We start from the raw sequence: 24,587 nt of genomic DNA on the forward strand, positions 1-24,587 counted from the left end.
TTTTTTTTAAATTTGAGAAGGTCTTAGGATTTTAATGTCACCCTTCTGCTTTAATGGGATAGTTCACCCAGAGCTTTTCATTCTGTGTTTTTGTTCATACAATGAAATTCTATTCAAAATATTGACATGGAATGTGTGAGTAAATGATAATGGATTTTTTATTTTATGGTTAACTATCCCATTAATGACAGCAGTACAGGAGCAACATGAACAAAACCTGATGATCATGTTCTCCAGCATGATCTGAGATGTTCCAAAGAGCTTTACGGGAATAAGAAAATCTGACCATCTCTACAAAGATATTCATTAAAAGGTTTACATTTTGAATTCCAGATTGTCAGTGTGGTCTTAGACTTTTGTACCATGCTAAATGTTTTTTTTGTACCATGCTACTATTTGCAATATCAACCAATAGAAATGAAAACATCCAGTCTCAGGCCATGCAGGTGATTTAAGATAATTATTTAGAATTTTTATTCATTTGTAAACAGGTGTTTCCCTCGTGACTCTCTGGCGGAGAGCGATGTGTTCACCTCAGGCTCGGGAGAAAGGTCAAGGCCTTCTTCACGACCTCATTCTTGACCCCAAGTTCCCTGGTACCAGTCTGATGGCAATCCTGACCGAGATGACCACCAGCTGCTGACACATCATCTGTTAACAATCTCTAATAAATATAAAAACTGGGTGGAATAAACCTGTTTAGAGCGGTGTACATCAAACAGCTTATTAATCTGCAGATGTTGGCTGTGTCCATAACAACGCAGCATCCCAGATATATAACCATGACAGTCAGTGTAAACATACAGCATTTGTATCTTTAACAAAATAAAAACAGAAAAAAAATCAAACATGGCTCCTTTCCATCTCCTTTATTCAAAGTAAACCAGAAAATGTGGTTTCTTTCTCCACAAAATAATGTAAAAACAAAAAAAACACCCACTTTCAATTCTATGATATATAACCAAACTGACCTTTTTTAGGTCAGATAAATATAACCTTAAACTAAACAAAAACTATTGATTCCTCTTGCATCAAAAACAGCTGTCACTGTGGCGGTACCCTTTTAAAAGGTACTAATATGTACCAGTTAGGTACAATGCGTACACTTTAGGTACTAATATGCACCGTTAAATAAAGGTTTAAAAGTACCTCTTGAAAAGGCACCACCCCAGTGACAGAGTGCATGATCCACAAGCCATTCTCTCCAAGCATAGCTGCAGCCTGGAGAGATACAAGGGAGAGATTCAGAGACTTGGCAATAGAAAGACCATTTCTAACAGCGGTGTTGTCATTGCATTTTTGTCCAATGCCAATAAATGTAAACATTTTGAATTCAATTTAAATTCCCATCATAAGCCATGTTGACAGGGTGGTGGCATTTCATAAAAGTCATTGTAATACATTAACACTATTTGTCGTGCACACCAATGTGACAGCAGGTTAAAACAACACAGCCTTGGACGCATCGGTAAACAGAGGCTAAACTGAGTTTTGGCATCTGTAGAGTGATGTGCATTTAAGAGCAGGTTGTAGAACCCCCTTTAAAAAAAATGTGGCTTAGAGAAATCGATTTCTGTGTGATTTATTAATATCTCAGATCTGCATTCTTTGTGGTTTTCCAAAAAATAATAATATTGTGTGGAATTTAATATACAATATCTGAATTTTTGAATTTGCTAGTAAGCCCACTTCTGTGAAGACTTTGCAGTGTTCTGATTTGTATATTTGGAATGATCGACGCTGTTTTAATCATTCAGCCTACAACCCTGCTGAGATTTTTTAAGTAGCAATCGCTTCTCTGATGATACACAACCATATACTTAAAAACAAAACTGCTTTTCTTTAAAAATTCTGCTTTTAAAGAAGTGGCACACAGATCTACAGGTTCTGCCTGCTGAAATGAGTGTGACTTTCTTTATATTGAATAATGTGTTGCCTGGAAATATTTGTCATATATGGTAGGGAGTAAATATATGTATAAATATGACACCTAAAATGGGAAGATTATGTTCTGTGTGCTTCATCAGACTGTATTTATTACCGTTTCATAACAAACAGTATACCAGTTAATACAAGCACCATAATATCCAATGGATCTTGCACACAAATTCTGGGAGGAAAATGATTTGAACGAATATATAACATGCAGTAAACCAGGGTCAGACCATCAACTGACCAAACAAAGACGATGCTGAACTAATGTACTTTAACCTGTTCACTCCAAGCTTGGCATTAATCCCATTAAGAGAAGCATTTCCAAAAAGCCTCATGTCTGCTCTCCTACAGGGCTAATAAGTACATTTTTGCTCTGGGATTTGAAAACATGGAAGACCTTAACCTAATAAATTATTTGCATTCCATCAGATTTATAGTATTGTTATTATTAAATAGACTTTGGCCATGTCAGTCACGTCATGTGAAATTAAAGCAAGTGGGTTTGGAACACAGCCATAGTGAACTCCGTGTGTGTTGAACCATGTTGTGTCTTCATAGTATACTTATATTGTGTTACTCGGTTTTCCTTTGCCCATGTTAATGTCTTGCTCATTGAATGTCCTCCTTATACTGTCAAGCTGATCTTCATCTATGTATTCATAATCATGCACATCATTGTCGTCATCTTCAAGTTTTGTGATGGATATGTTGTCCAGACTTCGGCCCTTGGCAAGATCTGAGGGGGAATCAAACGCCCACTCAAAATTTGGGTGAGGACAACAAGGACACACAAGCTTTAAAACACAGCCGGTTAAAGGTGAAGTGTGTACTTTTTCCTTTTTTTTTTTTTCAACAGAGTGAGTCTGGGGCCAATGGCAGATGGAGCAAGTGTTCAGGGGCCTCATTTATAAAACGTGCGTGTGCACAGATTTGATCAAATTTGATTAAAGCGCGTGTTTCTATGCAACATTTTATCAATGAGGCCCACGGACACCTGTTTGAAAACAGTCATTTTTTTTGCATTTTCAGTTGACGCTGAAATAACACACTTACACTGATAAACACTGAAGAGGGATGTAGCAGAATGTTCCTACCTTTCTGCAGGGTAGGCTTTGGGAAAAGGACTGGACTACTGGGAATCTTTTTGTCCTTTCCATTTTTCGAGTCACTGCATTGCATGAAGTCATCTTGCTTAAAAGGTTCGACACAATGACTCTGTTACAGGGATGAGAGAACATTATGAAATTACGCAATGTATATATAATAAGTGAATATAAAAGTTCCATTACAGTTTTTTTTTTTAAATGTAATCAGTCTTTTCAACACTCCTAGTACAAATCATGGACAAACAGATCGTCAGATAGCAGATTTTGACTAAATCAGAGTTTTGGTGAAAAAAAAAAAACTATTGGTGAACATAGCACTAAAACAAACAAACAACAGCAACAAAACCTGTTGAGGAAAAACAGGTCTCATTTCAATTAATTACACCACATCATATTCAATTAATAACTATGACGTCTACACATTACATAAAAAAATTATGTAATGCTATTTAGCAGTATATATTGCTTTGGAACATAAGTATCATAGCGCCATATAAAATACGTAAATACATTCATGTGGTACACATGTCATTATAGTCCAGGCTTAAAATGCAACAATCAGTTTTTATACAGTTATTAACAATACATCCCTGCTATTTCTTTCTATCCTCCTCCTACTATGTCTGTGAGATCTGCCTGTAAAATAACATCTTGATTGAACAGTTCAGTTCTTATTGTATTGTCTTAGTAAAAGAATCCACTAGGAGGCGCCTAGCAGTTTTATAAGCCTTCTACCATATTACAGTCCACCTCACTGTTAAATGAGCTTCTCTGATATATCAGTGTGTGGGATTATTTTCTGCAACTGTTCAGTGAGGGGTGTTTATTTATTGTTCCGTACATACGATTAATTAAATGTGCATTTAAAATGCAGATCTGCATGCATATTCAGCTTGTTCCATATGTAAGGAGGTCTCTGAAAATATTCTGACATTAATTATCGGATTTTTCACATTTTGTTTGTTACACTTTCAGATTTAACACATTAAAATTATTTTCAACAATTATTTAGAATATAATGCAATGTTAATCATTTAAGAGAATTCCTATCTACACAATGCATTTCTCATTTACAAAGTGTAATCAGTGTGAATGTCTTCCGCTTCTCTGGATATTTTCACTGTGTGCATCGGGAAAAATTATTTGATTCTTAAATGCAGATCTCTGGCTTCTTGTTCCCTTACGATAACGGCATGTGTTAAATATGTGTTAAATATTGAATGTTGGTAACTATAACATCCTCTGCATCTCTGTGTGATATAAGATTGCAAAATAATGGCATCTCATCATGCGTGAATCATGTGTGACACCTTATGTTTCATAGACCATCTGTTTGTAATTTACAATATCTCTAATCTGTCGAAATCTAAAACACACAAGTAGTATAAGTATTTATTATGCATCTTCGGTTTTGTTTTTTTCTTATTTATTGACAGTAATAATTACAAAGCATTTGATTATTTTTTAATTGTTATCTATCATCCAATATCCATGTATTGTCTGAATGCATTAGCAGATTTTTTTTTTCAAGTTAGAAAATATCTGCCATCTGCCACTTAGTAAAGTAAATTTATCTTGTTTTAAAGGTGCTGTATGTAAGTTTTTGACTACTAAAGCATAAAAATACCATAATATGTTTGCAGATATTTAAGAAACATGCCAAGTTAACATATTTGTTTATCTGAAAAACAATGCTACAGTCAGTTATTCTCCTTTGAAAATGTGCGTTCCGGGCCGGAATGTCGGTCTCTGTTTTGGATTGTAAAACCCGCCGACTGCCAGTTTACCCAATTGTATTTTGGCACCCCGGGTTCCCAGTTGGCGGGAAACACAGCGTATTTCAGTCATGGAAGCTGGCAAACGAAAGTGTTGGTGTCGTCAATCTGGCAACCTGCATCAAGTCTGAGGAGGAGGGACCGGGTGAAAAAACCCCTCTCCAATATTTTGAATTTGGACTGCAATACCTAGTTCAACCACTCGGTGTCAATCCTACATACAGCACCTTTAAGGATGTTTATACTCATGACTTAAAGTCATTTTTGCAGTTTAGCTCATTGACCATACCATAGGTAAATTTGACATGTATTTTCTTTTTTTATCTTAATGCTTTAGTATTTTGTACTTACAAGTGTTCTGTGAATGAAACTTAGCACGACACTCTCCTATCTCTACTGCACACAAGCTCTTAAATAGCCCCTTAAATGATTTACAGCAAGCAGTCTGAGTCTCACGTAGCCTCACTTTTGATTATTTCTGTGAAGTCAGGTCCACTTTACAGCTTATTCTGGCTAAGAAACACATGCCACCCAAAGATCTCGTTTGGCTACTTGCTTCTATGGGCTTTAAACAAAATATTCTCTCACACATGTGAAGCCACAAACTTTGGCAAATCCATGAGCTACTTTCAAACGCAGACTGATGAAACATAAGTACCCTGACTCCAGGATGTTGCACAAAGCCGTCAGACTGGAACTGGTGATTTCAGCCAGCTCTGGTCATTTCCTATGCAGTATGCATCAGATGGTCTGTGAATGGTTTGTGGGTGTGCCGTCCAATGGTGTGGTCACAAAATACAATGAATCATACAGGAATAATGACGGCGAAATAAACATCCTAAGCTATTCTACCAGCTAACAAGCCAATGAACTCTAAATAACTGCTTTATAAACAGTCTTTTTTTACGGATCATTGTGGATCTTCAGTTTTGCTTTGTTGCTAAATTATGAACATTCGCCGAACCTAGAGGCTTGCTATTGCTTGGCACAGCAAATTTGGGTGTCATAGCTCACCAAACGTGCAAAGGGATGAAGTGTTTTGAGCGTGAAGTCTCGAACACAAAATGCAATGAAATACAGTTTACCTGTGGAGAGCAGCTGGAGTTCTCACTGTTTACGCTCTCAGATCTGGATGACAGCATTTTGGGAGGTCGTGGTGGAGGATCTTTGGGTTTTTTGGGAGGCCGTGGAGGGGGTGTGATGGTAGTAACGGCGTACCTCCTGAGTGTGTAGTAACAGTCCTCTGAGATCTCCTCGATGGCTGAATTTCCACTACATATTGGATTCTCGCCATCCCAGTGCTGTTTTATGTTGAGGATCAAGTCTGCGCGATTGACTGGCACCTCCCTGATCTCTGAGAGGTCAGTGTTTGAAATGACGAGGCAAGGGTCAGAGATCTCCTCCTCAATGTGCAGACCGGGCGCTCCAGCCAAAACGTCCACCTTCAAAGAGAGGTCACGCACAGACACATTGACGTTGAAGGGCAGCGGGAACCATCGGCATATTTCCGCAATGGTGTATTGACGCTTGTCTTTAACAAGCTCCATGAATCCCCCCTCCAAACACACAGGGAGGCGCACAGGCTCCTTCACCTCCGTCTTTTGGCTTTTCTCTGTAACTTTCAGACATTGAAAAGCATCAGCTGCCCTCTTGGTCCCATTGTGTGAAAGCGCACAGCTTTTGCCTTTCGTCACGATGAACTCATCTCCAGCATTAACAGAAGCGAGCCCGTTGTACACAGACTCAAACTCCCTGGTGGCGACCACACGTATCTGTTCGGTCTCGCTGCGCGCTCGCTCCAGATCATAGGCGGTGGGGAACTGCCGCGGCCGGCGCTTGAAGCGACCGTTGTAGGACTCCGGAATAAGAAAGTGTCTTGTTGATTCACGGCCCATTTCCGAGGCCAGTATTCGCTTTGCAGAAAAAGCATGATGAATAATCACCTGTTTGGAATGGAAAAGCGTTTCCAGCTCCGGTGAAAGCTTGAAAGGTCTTTCACATGACAACTTGGCCACCACAGGAAAAAACTCTGGAGGCCTCTTGAAAACGTCCATTAGAGAGAGAGGCTGCACAAAGGAGTCACAGTCAAACTGTTCGGTGACATCCACCACCTCCACGTCCAAATTTGACGGGACAAGCAGAATTTTCTCACTGACTGTGGGAAGAAAGAGTAAACACAGAGGACAGACGTGAGCAGAACAGGTTTATGTGTAAGCCAATTACCTGAACGCTTTCATGCACAAATTGTCCCATTGAATTGAATGTGATGGTTTATGTGCAAATGGATTTATATACATTTTTACAAATGTTACGTCCATAGGGACATATATTTAATTTGCTGCTGGTGTCCCTGTGTTTTCTCTTTGTGTCTCCTTGTTGCCCCTCCCACTATCCACTTCACAGGTTTGGGAGTGCCACCTGATTTGGGTTCCAGCTCGTTAAGGTGTGAGTGGAACAGTATATAGCAGGGGTGTCCAAACTCGGTCCTGGAGGCAGAAGCCCCTCACTGCAGAACAAAGATCCAGGGGGTGGGGTTGGATCCACATCTAGGGGGTGGAGGTGGTAGGTTTAGGGGTGGAGATGGGTGGGTTTAGGGGTCAGGGGGTGGAGACAGGTGGGTTTAGGGATATGGACGGGTTGGTTTAGGGGTGGAGACGGGATGGTTTAGGGGTGGAGACGGGATGGTTTGTAAGGTGGGAGGAGTTGGATCTGGATCCAACCTCGCCCCTTGGATCTGGTGTTCTGCAGTGAGGACCATCTCCCTGGAGGGCCGGTGTCCTGCAGAGTTTAGCTCCAACTTGCCTCAACCCACCTGCCTGAAAGTTTCTAGTATGCCTCGTCAGACCTTGATTAACTAGTTCAAGTGTGTTTAATTGGTGTTGGAGCTGAACTCTGTAGGACACTGGCCCTCCAGAAGCAGGATTGGACACTCCTGGTATATAGGAACCCAGAGAGTTCCAAATGGGAGAGAGGCTTTCATCTGAGAGACTGTCATCTTCCGGTCCCAGCACTTGATTCTTTTGTTGTGCATGTTGTTGTAACTTGTAGTGGTTAAGTGAAAGTTATGCTGTGTGCTAACTTGTTTAAGTATGGTAACTCTATGTTTATAGTTACCCTTAACTAGTTGAAGTGTTAAAGTGATCACCTTGGTTGTGTGTATCTGTGTAGTCCTGGCCTGCGTGGCCAGATTTTCCTTTAAGTTTATCTATTGTTGAACTTCGTTATATCTTTGTTGTGGGATCATTTGTAGGGAGGAGGATGCCATTTAATTTGATAATTCATGTTTTCTCCTGGTTTTTAAAAAGAGAGGGAGTAAGGAAAGGATTTGTCTTTGGTTTCTTTTTCTTTTGAAGCTAGGTAAGTTATGTACACAAACCCTCAGTAAGTGTATCTTTTGTTTGTTATTTTGGCCATTTCCCCTCCTGGAGTCTTAAGTTTGTATCCCACTGATTACCTAAAATAAAGCCTGTTATATTTTTTTACTTTGAAAGCTGGTGGTGTTGTAACTTGTGCTTGTCCTGGGACCTGGAGATGGGAGTTCTCACACTCTCTCCTCGCGACTTTTCTTACCCTCCTTTCCCTCCCCTAGACCAAAAAGGGGGATCGTAACAAGTGGGGGCTCGTCCGGGATTTGAACCAGAGACCTCTCGCACCCGAAGCGAGAATCATACCCCTAGACTCTCTCTACTTGTGTTTCTTGAATAAAGCCAAATGGATTTTTTTCAAGCTAATCTTTTTTTTATTCATCTGTAATGACCGAATCACACAGCAAAAACATTTACAAACCCTAAAACTAACCCTGTTTTTTTTTATCATGTTTTTATTTTTTATTTATTTATTTTACACAATAAGGTCCCTTTATTTAACATTAGTTAATGCATTATCTGACATTAACTAACAATGAACAGTACTATTTGCAATTGCTTTTATTTACTATAATTAGTTACAGTATTTATAAATCTTTATAACGTTAGTTAATAAAAATACAACTGTTCATTGTTAGTTCTTGTTATATCAGGTCTATAATATGAACATATACAACTTTTCATTTTAATAATGTAATAGTAAATGTTGAAATTAACATAAACTTAGATTAATACATGCTTTAGTAGTAGCTATCAGTGTTAGTTTATGTTAGCTAATTTAGTTAAGTAATGGTAAGAAACGGAACCTTATTGTGAAGTGTCACCAAAATCTCTAAATGTCCTGTAAATAAGATAAATTTACTTGAAAAGTAAAAAGAATTATATTATCTCTTGCTTTCAGAGAAACCTAACTAAGATTACAATAAAAAGAAATATGGCAGAGGTGTCAGGAAAAAAAAAAACAATTCAAAGGGAAAACAAATTCATTTTTTGATGAATTCCTTCATGATTAAAGCATAAAGCTCATTTAACTTTGTTGAATTTCTCTGTAAACACGACTTAATACATCTTTGGGTCTTTTTAGGGAGTTTAGACATTTTAACAGGAAAACAAGCCAAAAAATATGCTGCATGTTGTGCTATAATCATGTTATTAACAATATTTGTGTAGAAATGAAACTAGTGCCATACTCACGCCTTGTAACAGCCTTTAGTTCATACACAGGGGTCAGCTTCAGCTCTCCAAATACATTCTCCAGCAAATTCGAGAATAAGAAGTCCTTCTTGGGAAGAGTTTTGACCTCGGTTACAGTCCTCTTTCTGCCTTTGGAGATTTTCCACTCTGCGATCTCTTTCAGGGTATAAAACTGGTCATCCTGGCACTCTGTGAAGTGGCCTTGCTGGGAGAAGCTCAGGCTAAAGCAGAACTTGGGCTCTCTGTGTAGCAGCTCACATTGCACACGTCCACTGTTGAGCTCATGGGTGACGGCAGTGATTCTGAAGCTGTCTCCTTCCCTGATGACGCCCTGCGCCAGCTGAATCTCCGAACCGCTGAGGAAAACGGGCTGGGACAGTCTGTGGGAGCTGATCTTGAGTGAGTCAGCTATCTCTTGTATGCTTCGGTACGGCTGACTGTCGGCCAACAGTTTGAACAAACCTGACACAGAGCACAAGGTTAAGTCACTCCAAGAACCAAAAGTGGTGACAACATACAGAATGTGGATTATAATAAAAATACAAACACATTAACGTTTGTAGTGAGTCATTAACAGGCGCATCATACACCAATTATTTTGTATGGTGCATCAAACAAAGTCCTGTAAGATATGACCAGTGGAAAATACCAATCTTTGTCCACTGTCCACTATATCTGACTTATCCAAGAGAAGACAGAGCTTTTCATCCTTAAGGCGTTCCACCACTCGGCTAAGATTGTCATGGAAATCACTATAGAGTTATGAAGAGCTGCTGACCATCACAGATCATAAAGACAGTAGGATCAAACCTCTGCACATAACTGGTAACGCAGCAGTGAGTTTGCTCTAATGAACCTTGCATCTTTGCATATTAGTCGCTGTTCACACTTTAGTTTATGGACCAATTCTCACTACTGACTAACTGTTAATTACGACTTTTGCAATATTAATAGTTAGTAAGGTAGTTGTTAAGTTTAGGTATGTGTAGGATCTAAAATATGGTCATGCAGAATAAGACCTTAATATGTACTAATAATAATAATATGCATGCTAGTTAATAGTGAGAATTTGTCCTTAAAATAAAGTGTTGTCTATATTTGTGTACAGAATGTTTTTTTGTGTATTTGTGTGCCTCTGCCTCTGCACCATCACACTTCCCCTCACTTTTACTCCTCTCCTGAAGCCCGCAGTCGCTGAGTGAGCGACACTCCACGATATCATCAGAGACACAAAATCACTTTTGTGAAATGTCGTTGTTCTGTCGAGTCCCAACTTAAGAAATGGGATTATTTTAACATGACGTGAGTTGTAACACTGTCACTTTAACCTTTATGAAATGGTGTACATGAATAAAATCACTATCGTACATAAGCACCACTCTTCTGAAGTTCAAATAGAAGTTGTAAGGCACTGTGTACAAATATGTGACCCTGGACCACAAAACCAGTCATAAGGGTCAATTTTTTTAAAATTGAGATTTATACATAAATACATGTAGGATGTATGTACATGTACATGTTAGGATAGGACAATATTTGGTCGAGATACAACTATTTGAAAATCTGGAATCTGAGGGTGCAAAAAAAAATCAAAATATTAAGAAAATCATCTTTAAAGTTGTCCAAATGAAGTTCTTAGCAATGCATACTACTAATCAAAAATTAAGTTTTGATATATTTATGGTAGGAAATTTACAAAATATCTTCATGGAACATGATCTTTACTTAATATCTTAATGATTTTTGGTATAAAAGAAAAATCGATAATTTTGACCCATACAATGTTTTTTAGGCTATTGCTACAAATATACCCCAGCGACTTAAGACTGCTTTTGTGCTCCAGGGTCACATATAAAGAATAAATATATGCAAAAAAAAATTAAGGTAGGAAAATTAAAATTTCACCTTATTTTCTAATTTAATGCATTTTATGTGACAGAACTGGCATGACCAGATTATTTTATTTAGTTTCATATGTAACATTTATTCAAAACATTCACCATGTGACACGTAGACACGTAGAATTATCGTGGATGAGCAGACGATGAGATTTGCAACATGACTTCCTCCATTTACATCTTTTGGACCCACAAAGACTGAACAAAATGGAAAGCCGACATCTGACACGACTGTGAAATTAACATACACACGCATACTTCAAAATATGTTTTTGTTGTCGTTAGACTATGTTTTATGTATTTGCAATTGTTTTATGTATGTGAACTGCTTGCTTTATGAATAAAATACTTTTTAAACATTTAATTTTAAACATTTCAATTTAACCATTGATATTAAACGAGTTAAAATCAATTCATTAACAAAACAAATGCATGTACAAATTTTCAACCGATGACAGATAAATTGTAGATTTCTGTAGCAAATGGAATCAGTGGAAGGTGCTTCTCAAACGGACTGATCAAGCTTAGCTATTTTCGGTTGTTTTAAACAGACATATTTTAACCAACAATAACCAGATCACTTGCTAATCACAAATAATACCTGGAAATTCCACAGGAATCTCAATCTCAGTGTTGCTGGAGGTCTGAGCAGTGAATCTGGTGATGGTGATATCAATGACTTTCAGCAAATCTCCCGTTGAAAGAGAGCACTCTCTTCCAAACATCTCATACACGCAGCCTGAAAAAGAACCAATTGTTAAAGTGTTTAAAACACATTGAAATACATTATAAACCTTACATAGCATTCCAATTATAACGCATTCCAAACCATTTAGTTTCGATTGCAGTAAAACTATTTCATCACAAGCACTGGAGTGTTATTGTGAGCAGTTAAATGGCATTACAAAAGACATATTACAGACTAAAAGGAACTAGAAAAAGATCAGAAAGAAGTGGGTTTCCGCTCGGCATCATGTGGTTTGAAAATAAATGCAAATTTGTTTCTTCAACTGATAATTTCAGTACTTTTCTTGCTAGTTAGTTACCTCTTAAACGTTTAAAAGTTATATGACGTATTTGTGAAAGCTGCTATTGGTTCATATGTAAAAACGTGCCTGTCTTCAAAGCTTAAACACAAATTGTGTAATAGGATTATGTTGCCTATTTTGCCTTTTATTAATTTTTTTTTTTAAAGCAGCAAACCTATTATGAATAAATAGTATCAATTTTTCACCATTTCAACCAATAAGTGTACACAAGCGGTTCTAGGTTTTACAATGTTGGAAATGCATAATTCCAGCTATTATTTGACTGTGAGGAGCAGATGAATTATGAGCAGGTAACTCTCCAGTTTTACTCTTACCTTGACAATATATTCCTGACTGGATCTGAAGCACTCTGGGGAACATTTTAGGATCCAGAACCTGCGTGAATTCATGCAGCGTCGTAGCCATCTTCTGCTGTGCTTTTACGAGGAGACGTTTTTAAAGCTCTGGACGGGCTGAGAGACGTGGCTCTGTACCTCGTGAATCCATAAAATGCCCCGTAGGAGGGTTAATGGAGGGCTAGATGGCAGAGGAACTCCCAGGATGCCCATTGGCCCTCCAGACGCCCCTTGAGCTCAGCAGTGCAGACTGAGAACGAGACTGTGAGGCATCCTGCGCAGCGGAGGAGGACAGGAAGCCGAGTGCAGCTCGAAGACCACATTGTTAACGCATTGTTAAGCAAAGCTGCACCGGGTATCTGCAAAAAATACTATGACATACACAAATCCCACATCCTCTGCCTGACTTCATGACACCAGGGCCAAAACAATGCGAAAACAACAGGGATCCAAATCACTGAAACAATGATCCATCCGACACCACTGTTTCATCGCATCATTTACTCATTTTTATAGCAATATTGTGGCATTTTCAAAGCTGGGAAACCACCACTACATTTTGAACAAACCACATTTTAAAAGTATCCAAATTCATTCCAAATTGGATGAAACTAATTCTTTAACACATCTTTTTTTTTTTATTCAAAGTATTTTTACTATTTGACATTGTAATACAGCCATAAAGCCAACAACTACAGACAAAAAATACATAAGTTATTATTTCACATGATGGATTTTTTGTTGCTGTTTTGTTTTTTATAAAACGTCTGATCAGCATCGATACAGGCTGCATCTTTCTTCTTAAATTGGCTTTGATCCTAAATACACTAGAGTCTAATACTGTGTATATTTTTAATGCATACACTGTTTTTTTTTCCATTTCCAGCACAATACAAATGTGAAAATGTCAGAAAAAATAGAGCTCTTCTCTTTTCTCCTCAGCAAAGGAATAATTCACAATCAGTTATGCAAAACAAACCACGATAGCATGTAAAAGATAAAAAAAAAACAAAAAAAGAGAAAATACAATTTTCAAATACAACAAAAAATAACACTACTTACATCTGTCTCATACATAAAAATCTACAGAGTGTTTGCAGTGAAAATTTCAGCCGAACGGGGAATGATAATGATTGTTTTGAGCTTTCAAAAATGCAAGTAAACAATAAATACAAACAATGTGCTTCATCCCTATAGACATATTTACACAAGTCTTTGGCTTATGGTCATCATCTGCTACTAAAAATCAAAAGAACACATAATAAGCCAGCCATTAGTGCGGAATGCAGTCTTCTCGAGCCAAAGTCACACGCTCTCGATCGATGGATAAACATGTGTTTGTCTTTTCAAAACAATCTCCATTTATACTAGTACTACTATATATGGTTATTATAACAGGAACAGTGACAGACACAAAGAAATAAAGAGCGTCTTCAGCATGCAACAGCTCGGGCTTACGGTTTCAAATGGCTGCACAAAATAAAAAATAAAAAAAACATTTATATTAAAAAAACATGACCGGGTGGCTGGCACTTGAATTTCATGAAAGTCAACACAGATGCACAAATGGAGACACACACACACACACACACACACACACACACAGACACAGACACAGAGACGTCCTGTATCCAGACTAACATTACACACACACACTGTAGTGCAGCGTCAGTTCTGCTGGAGAAAACCTGCTCAAGAGCAAAGACAGATCTTTAGAGTCTCGTGCTGCCAGACTTTTGAGCACTTTACTTTTTTCTTCACTACTACAGGTTTGCTCACTGGGGTTTCTTTCTTTTTTGTGTGAAAAAGAAGTGTGCTTAATTTTAGTGAATGTGCACTTGTGGAGTACTTCAAATCATACAAAGTACATAAAAAAGTGTACTTGCAGATAACATTATATTAAATGCACTTAAAGAGACACACTCTCATGACTGTTTCTAACACACTAGTAACACACTTTTAAAAAGGTGCACTTTATAATAATGTCAAATTAAAAGCTTTACTTTAAAGTACATTATAAATCAAGGCTTGATAATCTTTTGTCATGCATTTATTTTGATGTTGACTAACAAACTAAAGCATATGTAAAGTACTTGATTAGAATTTTAACTTACAGTAAATGCACTAAATTGCAATTTTATCATTACAAATGTGTAATTACAAATACCTATAAATACACGTTTCAATAGAAATTAAAACTTAAAATTATCTAAAATATAATTAAAGTATATTTTAGTTGATCATAAATGCTTGTCAGTACATTCAGCAGTAAAACTTGAATCATATTTCAAAAACAATAGAATTATGAAATTACATATAAAGATGCACTACATATAACACTCCTTGAGTGGATCAAAAAGCACTCTTAAGTTTAGTGAATTGTATTTAATATAAATTTAAATGATAATACATTTTCATTTGATTTCTGTAATGTGTTTTTAAATGTATGCTGTACAAGGGTTAATGAATCTTTAAAGGAAGAAAAATAACAGCAAAAAAACACTAAAATTAATAATAATAATAATAATAAACAGCAACTGTTTGGTTACCCACATTATTCAAAATCTCTTCTTTTGTGGTCAGCAGAAGAAATTAATTCATACCGTTTTGGAACAACTTGAGGGTGAGTAAATGATGACAGAATTTTCATTTTTGGTGAACTATCCCTTTAAACAGAATTTAAGCCATTATCACTACAACATTATTTTATATGTCAAGGCGATTCTATTCATGCAGCATAAATAATTTAAGCATAAAGCTTAAATCTTTTTATTTATTCTTCACAAACAAAATAATATAAAAAATTGACTTGATATATAAAAGGACCAGTCATAGTTTGTGTAGGTGTGTAGGGTAGATGTGATATCAGTGAGAGCAGTGTGAGAGCGGACATTTATTCACAGACAATACACTGACAGGAAATACTGACAAGATATTAGAGGAAGCTGTGAGCTTTGTGGTCTGACTTTCTGTCTGCCAACAGGTAACACTGTAGCTACTGATTAATGCATGAACAGCTGCGTCTGTACTCACAGACAGTGTATAATAGTGCGTCCATCGCCTTCCTCACATTCCTCCTGCCATTTGTCCACCTGGAGGATCAGCTTGAGGAACGAGCGCTTGGAGGCGGGAACTTCCCTATGACCCGCCCATCCCAGGTACTGGAACTGACGGACCATCAGGTAACCTTCCTGAGGCTTAGGACACACACACACACACACACATCAATGTGACTACACACTTCTGCCCAAGACATGTGTACGGCTCTGCACTTTGTTGCTTTGCCAAAATAATCAAGGGTTTCAGAGACGTACGGAAAAACTCACCCTGGTCAGGTTGCATATCCTGAAAAGACGACTAATGACGTCACAGTCCATAGAGCAGGATATGCAGTCCACCTGTACAGGGCCGTATCTTAGCATTCCCTCCTCCGGCCAGTACTGAGGACAACCCTGTACACACCGATTACACACGGATCAAACACACACAGGAGCCACTGACAGTAGCCCTGGTGTTGCATTAAGGGAATAGTTCACCCAAAAAGGAAAATGTGTTAATAATGTGCTCCCCCTCAGGCCAGCCAAGATGTAGATGAGTTTGTTTCTTCATCAGATTTGGAGAAATGCAGCATTGCATCAGTGTCTCAGCAATGGATGCTCTGCAGTGAATGGGTGCCGTCAGAATGAGAGTCCAAACAGCTGATAAAAACATCACAACAATCCACAAGTAATCCACAATCCATCAACTAACATCTGGAGAAGCAAAATGCTGCATGTTTGTAAGAAACAAATCCATCATTTAGATGTTTTAACTAAAGTCCATAATCCACAATATCGCTTCCTCCAGTGAAAAAGCTACCTCGTCTGAATCTGGAGAGAAATAAGCACAGATCAAGCAACAGTTTAAAGGTAAAATGTCTTACTGACAGTTTTGTTTCTTACAAACACAGAGCTTTTGGGTTCACAAGACATTAACTGATGGACTGGAGTGGTGTGGATTATTGTGATGTTTTTATCAGCTGTTTGGACTCTCATTCTGACGGCACCCATTCACTGCAGAGCATTGCTGAGCAAGTGCTGCAATGCTACATTTCTCCAAATCTGAAACAAACTCAGCTACATTTTGGATGGCTTAAGCGTGAGCACAAATGTTCATTTTTGGGTGAACTATACTTTAAACCCGCTAAGAAACATTCAATTTGGCTCAACATAAACAGATTGTTTTCCACTGACTTCCCTAGCTAACCAATTGATCTTTCATGTCTTCTCATTCCTTAAATATACCTCGCACAAACATTTTATTAAGAGTATTAACATCATACTTCAGCTTTAATCTCACCTGAGCCAAATCGATCTCGTTTAGCATGACGATGGAGGTGCATCCATAATCATACACCAGCCTCCAGAAGTCCTTGACGGTGTTGGGTAACGGATGCTGGGTCACGATGAACGCGGCCGGCTGCCTGTAGCTCTGCATGACATAGAACATAATGTACTTCCTGCAAACACTCTGCTTTGTGACACTTACGCACAACCAAGACGAAGATGGGACGTTTTTCAGGATGGCCGATGTGTATGATCATGCACGGACCACAGTGAGCGCTCCACATGAGAGAATGATATAAACGTGTGTCGTCTCCAGTGTGTGCGTGTCTTTGTCGATGTGTCAGTGTGATAAACGTTCATCTCTGTAAGTGATGCATTCATTTTTTTTTTTGCATGCTGTAGCAAACCCAGTATAGAGAGGTTGAATGGAAAGTGCTGACATACCACTAAAGCCACGAAACAAATCCAGTCTAACAGAGGCAGAACTGAATCAGAAATTACCTGGTATTCTTCTGACGGCTTGGTTAAAAAAAGTCCAAGAGTTTGTGAAGCGTACGAGGAAGCGATTTAAAATTACCCTCTAAAATCACAACTTTTTGAGTTCAGCTGTCAAACTAGCTGACTCCGGCTGTGCGATCACCATCTCCCAGGGTCAGAGGTCATCGGCTGTGATCTACAGATCTGTTGTGGGACGTCACTGACTGAACGCGCTTCAGATATACAGAAGATGGTGCACATTGAAAAACAGTGCTCTACGTTAGATAGACTCTACATGACTTACACAGACAGCCATGACAAATGAAGCACTAGGAGATGGATGCACTGTCACTCACAGATCAATCTAGATACTAAACAAATGCATTCTCAGATTAGAAACTGAATATTCACTCGCCCTCACGTCATTCCAAACCTGGCTTTCTTTCTTCCGTGGAAGACAAATTGGGAGGAATCATTAGGCGGCTAATTTCCATAATATGAAATCATGCAGTGACCAAGAGCTGTGATGCTCAAAAGACTATTAACACTAGTTCATACGACTCAAGACCTCTGATGGTAGCGTTGTGCGTGGAAAGTCTTATTTGTGCTTGTGTTCAGTTAAAAGTGCACAAGTGTGTGGTATGGACTACTTTTGTGGTGGTTTCTTGTCCTTTTTTTGGAGCTTGACAGAAAGTGGTCACCTTTCACTTTTGTTGTATGGAAATAAACACCTGTGGTAAACATCTCCAGTTGTTTTCCACAGAAAGAAGGAAAACCATCCAGATTTTAAACGACTCGAGGGTGAGAAGTGATGGCAGAACGTTCAGGGTTTGGATGAACTTGTCCTTTAATAAATGACAAAAATCAACGCTTTCAAGCAAGAGATTCACACTTGCACTTACCTCGCCGTTTCCAAAAATAGTTTGAACTTTATTATTTTTGAAAACCCAAATGAAAGAAAGTTAAATTTAGGACCACATACAGCCATCAAGAAGAATTCATTAATTACGCTACTGAAAAGAAGCTAATTGAATGCTTTATTATGTCAAGACAAATAATCGTGACACTAGCACCACGTTACGTGGCTCATAACAGAGCAACTGGAAAAGGTTTGAAAGTGGCTCACGCTAACATCTGTCCCACTCAAAGGACTTGCCACCTGGATTTGTCTCTAGCTTTCTGTAGCTCCGTTCCAAAATCCAATGAGAGATCTCGCTGTCTACTATCTACACTGACAGCTGCGCTCTAAAGCAGCATGGAAACTCACAAATAACTGATCTGAGATGCTGCATGTCGGCACACAAATGAGGGACTGACTCAATAGAATCCACAGCATAAATCCATTATTTTTAAATCCATATTATCAATATGTTTACTACAACTTTTAGGATGGGTTATACTAACAGAAATGTGTGTGTATTTATTCTGGGACTGGCCCTCAAATGTTGCCTCCGTCGGCAGCTCACTAGGTTTTGGAACAGAGCGTGTGTCTAACATAAAGGAGACGAGGAAAAGAGTGAGAGCGAGGAAGCCATACTTACATCCATGAGCGCTGCATTGATGTAGTTGCTGCTCTCTCCGTCGATGGTGATGAGGAAGGGCAGGCAGCGGTCGGGCGGGAGGTTGTCCATGAAACGGTTCTTGTCGTGATTTCGAGGAAGGAGTGCAATGCTGCAATCTTCAGGCTGCGGCTGAGGAGTCACTGAGTTCAGCGTCTGCACAGGAGAGAGTGGACAATAGCAACTGAGAATGGAAGCAAGATCTTTTGTTGTTAATGTCAAAGGCCATGTGTCCAATCCAATCTACTCAAATGAACCAGATGCCAGCATAGACAGGTTGTATGGCACACGTGCATCCTCAAAAACTATGAACAAAACTACACAAGATAAAAAAAGAATAAAATGCAGACGTTAAATAAGGGTTTTAAACACACTGTTTTATGCCGTCAATTATAGGCTACAAAGAACATACATGTTGAAAAACCACCAAGAAGTGTTTAGAAACCAAACACTGAATGATGCTGCATATTGTTGGGCCTATGCAGTTCATAGTGATATTAATAAAATCATGTTTGATTATAAGGAATTATTTGTTGAACTGATTTTGTATTTTTGTGTTGGGTCTTCACTTGATGTCCATGCAAAATCTGGGTCCTGAAGGAAAGCCAGCAGAAAAGCACATTATAAATAATAAAAAACAGCGTTTGTCAGGTACCTGGAATTCGTCTTTGAGGTGAGAGGAATTGCTCTGAGAGTCGATGCGGATCATGTCGTAGTACGCGGCTTTGAACTCGCACACGGGAATCGCCGTCTCGCCACACAAACACGCCTCCAGGATGGCATCGTGGATGAAAATGTACTGCTCCTGAGAGCCAGGGGAAAACCAGGGGTTGTGTGTCGTCAGTGCATGCGCTTTCATTTTTGACAACCTTATTAGTTTGCTCGACATGAGTCCCACTGTTGCAAAACACTTGTTTAAAGCAATTCAATACTACCTATTTTTTTTTTATGAACTCTGAATTCATCCACTTTGAAATGCATCATAGCAGCAAGGCAGAAACTATACCTGCTTTTCTGTTGTTGTTGTTGCTGGAAATATTGCAACAGTGGCTCTTAGTGGTCTCATTCTTCTAGATGTTTTATAGAGGTCAATGCAGGCCTCTGAATATGCACTTTAAGGTACAGTACTGGCAGTAAAGGCAAAAGCATGTTTTTTGCATACTTCATTAAATGAAATTGTGCAACCTTGAAAGCCAAAACAAAATATGAATCAACATCATGAATTTTATAACCAGTGGCTTCCTAAAAATACATTTAGTAGGGAGGAAATAAAAGAGGAGCATAATCAGTATCATGATTGAAGCATGCAAACGCACCTCAGTCTGAACCATGTTGATTCGTCTGGAGCGCAGAGCTTTGACGCAGTTGTAGATGTCCACCACCCCTTCTCTCTCTGCCATGTCCAGCATGATGTCAATCACGATGTAACATCCGGTCCGGCCCGCTCCCGCACTGACACGCACAGAGCAGGGAAGAAAAGCATCATCTCACTGATCAAACAATGCCAGCTGAGAGACAAGAGCACGTGTCTGTGAGCAGCGGCTCACTCTTTTATAAACACTACTCCTTTAAAAATCTGAGCTATTCTTAAAGCTTCATTTTGTACAAAGATAAGGTTTAAAGACACTGTTTTGATTAAGAACCAAGCACTTGTGTCAGGATGCTCAAGAAACAGTGTGAGACACCATTGGACGGCTATAACGCTGGTTAATTCATGCAAACTGTCTAAAGCAGTGGTTCTGTCTTTTCTATGAAATTTCCAAGACACTTTTTTTTTTTTTTTAAATACAATAATGTATACATCCTCATAAATATGAAATACATTGTGTTCAAATCTAGGTAGTTAAATTAGGTTTACTTCAGGTTTATTTCTTTGCTTAATGTCTTTGTTAAAATTATATCTGCATTTTAAAATATTAAACATTTATACTACACATATTTCATGGAATAATTGAAAAAGGTTATTTGGTTATTTAGTTTCTAGTCGTGGTGTCACAATACCGGTAAAATGTCACAATTCTCAGCACCAATTCTGATACCATCGAAAAAAAACGATTGGAAATATTTAACTATTGTATTTAACTGTTTAAAAAAAAAAAAAATTAAATAATAAAAAAAAAAAAAATACATGTGTTAGCTAAATATTAATGCTAATAATAAGTAAATTATACAGCAACCAATATTTTCCAAATAAGTACAAGAAAAGTAAATTGAAGTGAAGAACAAAGAAATACATCACATGTAATAGAGCGAAGACTGTTTTTATTATTATTAGTTAGCCATCACTGATTTGTTTTCTTTTTCTGGTTAATATTGTTGTAGCAGATCTTTTCGTCTGCATTCACAATGCAAGACTTATACATTTTACATGTTGACATACAACATTTGCTGACATCTGTCTGTTGCTATGGTTATCACTGCAATCTGCGTTTTGCTACTTGACTGAACAGCAGCATAATGCCATTAAAACAAAGACAGTAGCAATCAAAGACTGCTGAAAGGAAAAGAAAGCTGCATCATGGGATTGTTCTTTCTTTTTTTTTTTGCATGCAGCAATGCAGATGAGACCACATCCTGTTCTTGGGGCATGAACGACAAGCAACGTGGTAATGTAAAGGGGTAAAATAGTTTCTGCCAGATGTGTTAAATGAGCTGAGAATCAGAAGTACAAAGAGTCATAAGAGCTGCTGTGACTGGCCAACAGTGTCAGATGTGGACGCTGGCAGAAAGAAGTGTGAGCATGACAAAATAACACAACCAACCACAAGACCATTCACACATGCAGATGAGCTGGGTAAGACCTTAAGAACAGGAAATGATGTCATAAACCAATGACAATGCATTCTCCTCTACAACATGAGAATCGATCTCAACAGAGACGGACCTCATATAAAACATCAAGCTGTGGATCTGTGGTTTCTTCTGATGCTGTACTGTTCATTAAAATAATAGTTCACCCAACAATGAAAATTTCCTGATAATGTGCTCCCCGCAAGGCCATCCGAGATGTAGATGAGTTTGTATCTTCATCAGGTTTGTAGAAATGTAGCATTGCATCACTTTCTCAGCGATGGATGCTCTGCAGTGAATGGGTGCCGTCAGAATGAGAGTCCAAACATCTGATAAAAACATCACAAGTAATCCACACCACTCCAGTCCATCAGTCAATGTCTCGTGAGGAGAAAAGCTGCATGTTTGTAAGAAACAGATGCATCATTAAAATGTTTTAAATATAAACCATTGCTTCTGTTGCTTGATCTGTCCACATTTCTCTCCTGATTCAGACACAATGACTTTTTCACTGGAGAAAGCAATATTATGGACTTGGAAGCCACTGTTTACAGTTCAAAACACCTTGATGGATTTGTTTCTTCCAAACACATAGCTTTTCACTTGACAAGACTATTGTGATGTTTTTATCAGCTGTTTGGACTCTCATTCTGACGGCACCCATTCACTGCAGAGCATCCATTGCTGAGACACTGATGCAATGCTACATTTCTCCAAATCTGATGAAGAAACAAACTCATCCTAATCTTGGATGATCTTGCGGGGAGGAGTACATTTCCAGCAAATTTTCATTTTTGAGTGAACTATTGCTCTAAAACATGAGTTCTGAAATCCCGTTCTTGTCTTCAAACCAGTACAAAGCAATTATGACGTTTCATTAGCAATATTTTTCAGCCACTTTTACATGTAAAAACTGTCAAATCGTCTGTCATTCACACCTTTTTATGTTGGATTAATTTTGCTACTATTCACACTCCACCAAATGCTGGCATTAACTGCAAATGATCTTTGAACACTTAATACAGCAGACTACATTCATGTTCACATGACCTCTACATTTTCAGCACAAAGGCTGTATGTGTGAAGGCATCGAGCATGTGTTGATGCACTGTACCTGCAGTGGACGACGATAGGCCCAGCGGTGGGAGGGTTGGACATCTTGACTCGTCTGATAAATGACAACAGTCCTGTAGCGTGATACGGTACTCCATGATCGGGCCAGCCAGTGAAATGAAACTGCTTTACCTCTCGCACCTCATTAAAACCCCTCTGTGAAAATAAGAACAAACATCCACAAAACACCTGAGCACCTGAAAAAAATTATTTACTTTCTCAGCAATTACAGTGGCCCCAAAAAGTATCTGCACACTTTAAGTCACACTAATGATAAATATATCACTGCAAGTGTAGAGAAAGATGCACAAACACATTTTACAAGCTAAACATTATTTAAAAAAATGACTTCATTCATCCACTAGCAATTACCAAAATGACTGTTATAATAATATATGTATGAATAAAAGTGACGTTAGTGAAAAGACGCAGATACAGATTCTTCATCAAATGTTCAAGACTCCAAATACTTTGTGTGGCCACTGTATATGGAGTACATGAGAAAATTAAACACATTTCCTACAGAATTGTAGTAACACTTGCCATGTTAGAAAATACACTTTAAACATGATCAAATAATCTCACCCTCTCCAGAGTGAAAGTCCTGACAACGTATTCTGCGAGCGGCTCGACCTCCACAAATGTCACTTTAAAATCTCCATAAACTTCAGCATCATCTGGCCAGTACTTATAACATTTCACCTACAGGAGGATGAGACCAATCAAACGTAAATCACATGCACTCTAATGCAACATGTTGCATGTTCATTAAACACATTTTTATGAATACAGTACCTATGCTGGCTGATGAAAAAGCAACACAGATGCATCTTGATTCACAGCAGTCTGATTTAATTCTGGCTTAAATCGTCAAGCTGAAATCTTGCTTGAATGCTTTAAGATGTGAGTGATACTGTATTCAGTCTTAACATTTGCTCCAAGAGTATTACGATATAAAGACTGCTGTGAAATCATTTCAAATGCACGCACTAGTGCATAATGATAGAATTAAACAAAGCGTCCACAACGTGCACAAATGTACAAAACACATACATAGACATGCTTCAACCCTTTGAGAAGTGTCAAAAAAGCTTTTTATTATTATTTCTTTCTTTTGATTTTGGGGTGAAATATGACCTGCTCCCGACAAGGTTTGTGAGGTTCACCCATATTTGTCACTTTGAGCAGATGAATAACTAGCCCTCGCTCACTCTTCAAAAGGTTTTTACAGGCAGGGGTCTTCAGGTCACATCACAGAGCACAAGAACACACAACGGCCCCTCAGCAGGCAGTATAGTGACATACCCGGCCCACCTCCACTAGGTTGGTTACCATCACGATACAAGCCGACTGCTCTTGCCAGATCATCCTCCAGAAGTCGTACACCGTCTCGTGGACAGGGCCTGTGGGAAAGCCAAACGCTCTGCTTTATTTCTCTAAATCTATGTTTTTGTTCAATATCCATCAATATTTCAGTCATAAACATTTGAACACGTCGGAGAAAAAAGGGCATTATTTGACAGATTTTGTGATAAGTAATGTAGAATGTATTCGTGGTATATAACTAATAATCACTGTGGATCATTCACTGTAAAAAGTGGTAACCTGCAGTTGTTACTTTAAAGAGATATTTCGGTAACACTTTAGTATAGGGACCAATTCTCAC

General features: G+C 38.4%; 3 protein-coding genes across 3 annotated transcripts in view; 1 reads left to right on the forward strand and 2 right to left on the reverse strand.

Moving 5' to 3' along the window:
• leg1.1 (liver-enriched gene 1, tandem duplicate 1) overlaps positions 1-843 on the forward strand; it is a 5,835-nt gene extending 4,992 nt beyond the window's left edge. The window contains exon 7 of the mRNA XM_016575236.1: positions 492-843. Coding sequence (XP_016430722.1) covers positions 492-643 — 152 coding nt within the window. The 3' untranslated portion in view covers positions 644-843. The remainder of the gene's footprint in view (positions 1-491) is intronic.
• Positions 844-2,480: 1,637 nt separating this feature from the next.
• On the reverse strand, positions 2,481-12,750 carry LOC107757674 (protein THEMIS-like). Its single transcript, XM_016575235.1, has 6 exons — positions 12,637-12,750; positions 11,875-12,012; positions 9,376-9,837; positions 5,902-6,971; positions 3,030-3,150; positions 2,481-2,671 (listed from the first exon to the last, which is right to left on the reverse strand). Exons 1-6 carry the CDS (start codon positions 12,725-12,727, stop codon positions 2,499-2,501), a joined length of 2,055 nt encoding a protein of 684 aa, XP_016430721.1. The 5' UTR covers positions 12,728-12,750; the 3' UTR covers positions 2,481-2,498.
• A 2,904-nt stretch (positions 12,751-15,654) lies between these two features.
• The window catches only part of ptprk (protein tyrosine phosphatase receptor type K), a 159,848-nt gene continuing 150,915 nt past the window's right edge, over positions 15,655-24,587 (reverse strand). Inside the window, exons 21-29 of the mRNA XM_016575224.1 lie at positions 24,227-24,324; positions 23,507-23,623; positions 22,923-23,077; positions 20,335-20,470; positions 19,674-19,823; positions 19,001-19,174; positions 16,996-17,127; positions 15,984-16,109; positions 15,655-15,854 (exon numbers count right to left, since the gene is read on the reverse strand). Coding sequence (XP_016430710.1) covers positions 15,687-15,854; positions 15,984-16,109; positions 16,996-17,127; positions 19,001-19,174; positions 19,674-19,823; positions 20,335-20,470; positions 22,923-23,077; positions 23,507-23,623; positions 24,227-24,324 — 1,256 coding nt within the window. The 3' untranslated portion in view covers positions 15,655-15,686. The remainder of the gene's footprint in view (positions 15,855-15,983; positions 16,110-16,995; positions 17,128-19,000; positions 19,175-19,673; positions 19,824-20,334; positions 20,471-22,922; positions 23,078-23,506; positions 23,624-24,226; positions 24,325-24,587) is intronic.

The sequence above is a fragment of the Sinocyclocheilus rhinocerous genome, unplaced genomic scaffold, assembly GCF_001515625.1.
Source record: "Sinocyclocheilus rhinocerous isolate Xijiao unplaced genomic scaffold, SAMN03320098_v1.1 scaffold1044, whole genome shotgun sequence".
Taxonomy (NCBI): Eukaryota; Metazoa; Chordata; class Actinopteri; order Cypriniformes; family Cyprinidae; genus Sinocyclocheilus; species Sinocyclocheilus rhinocerous.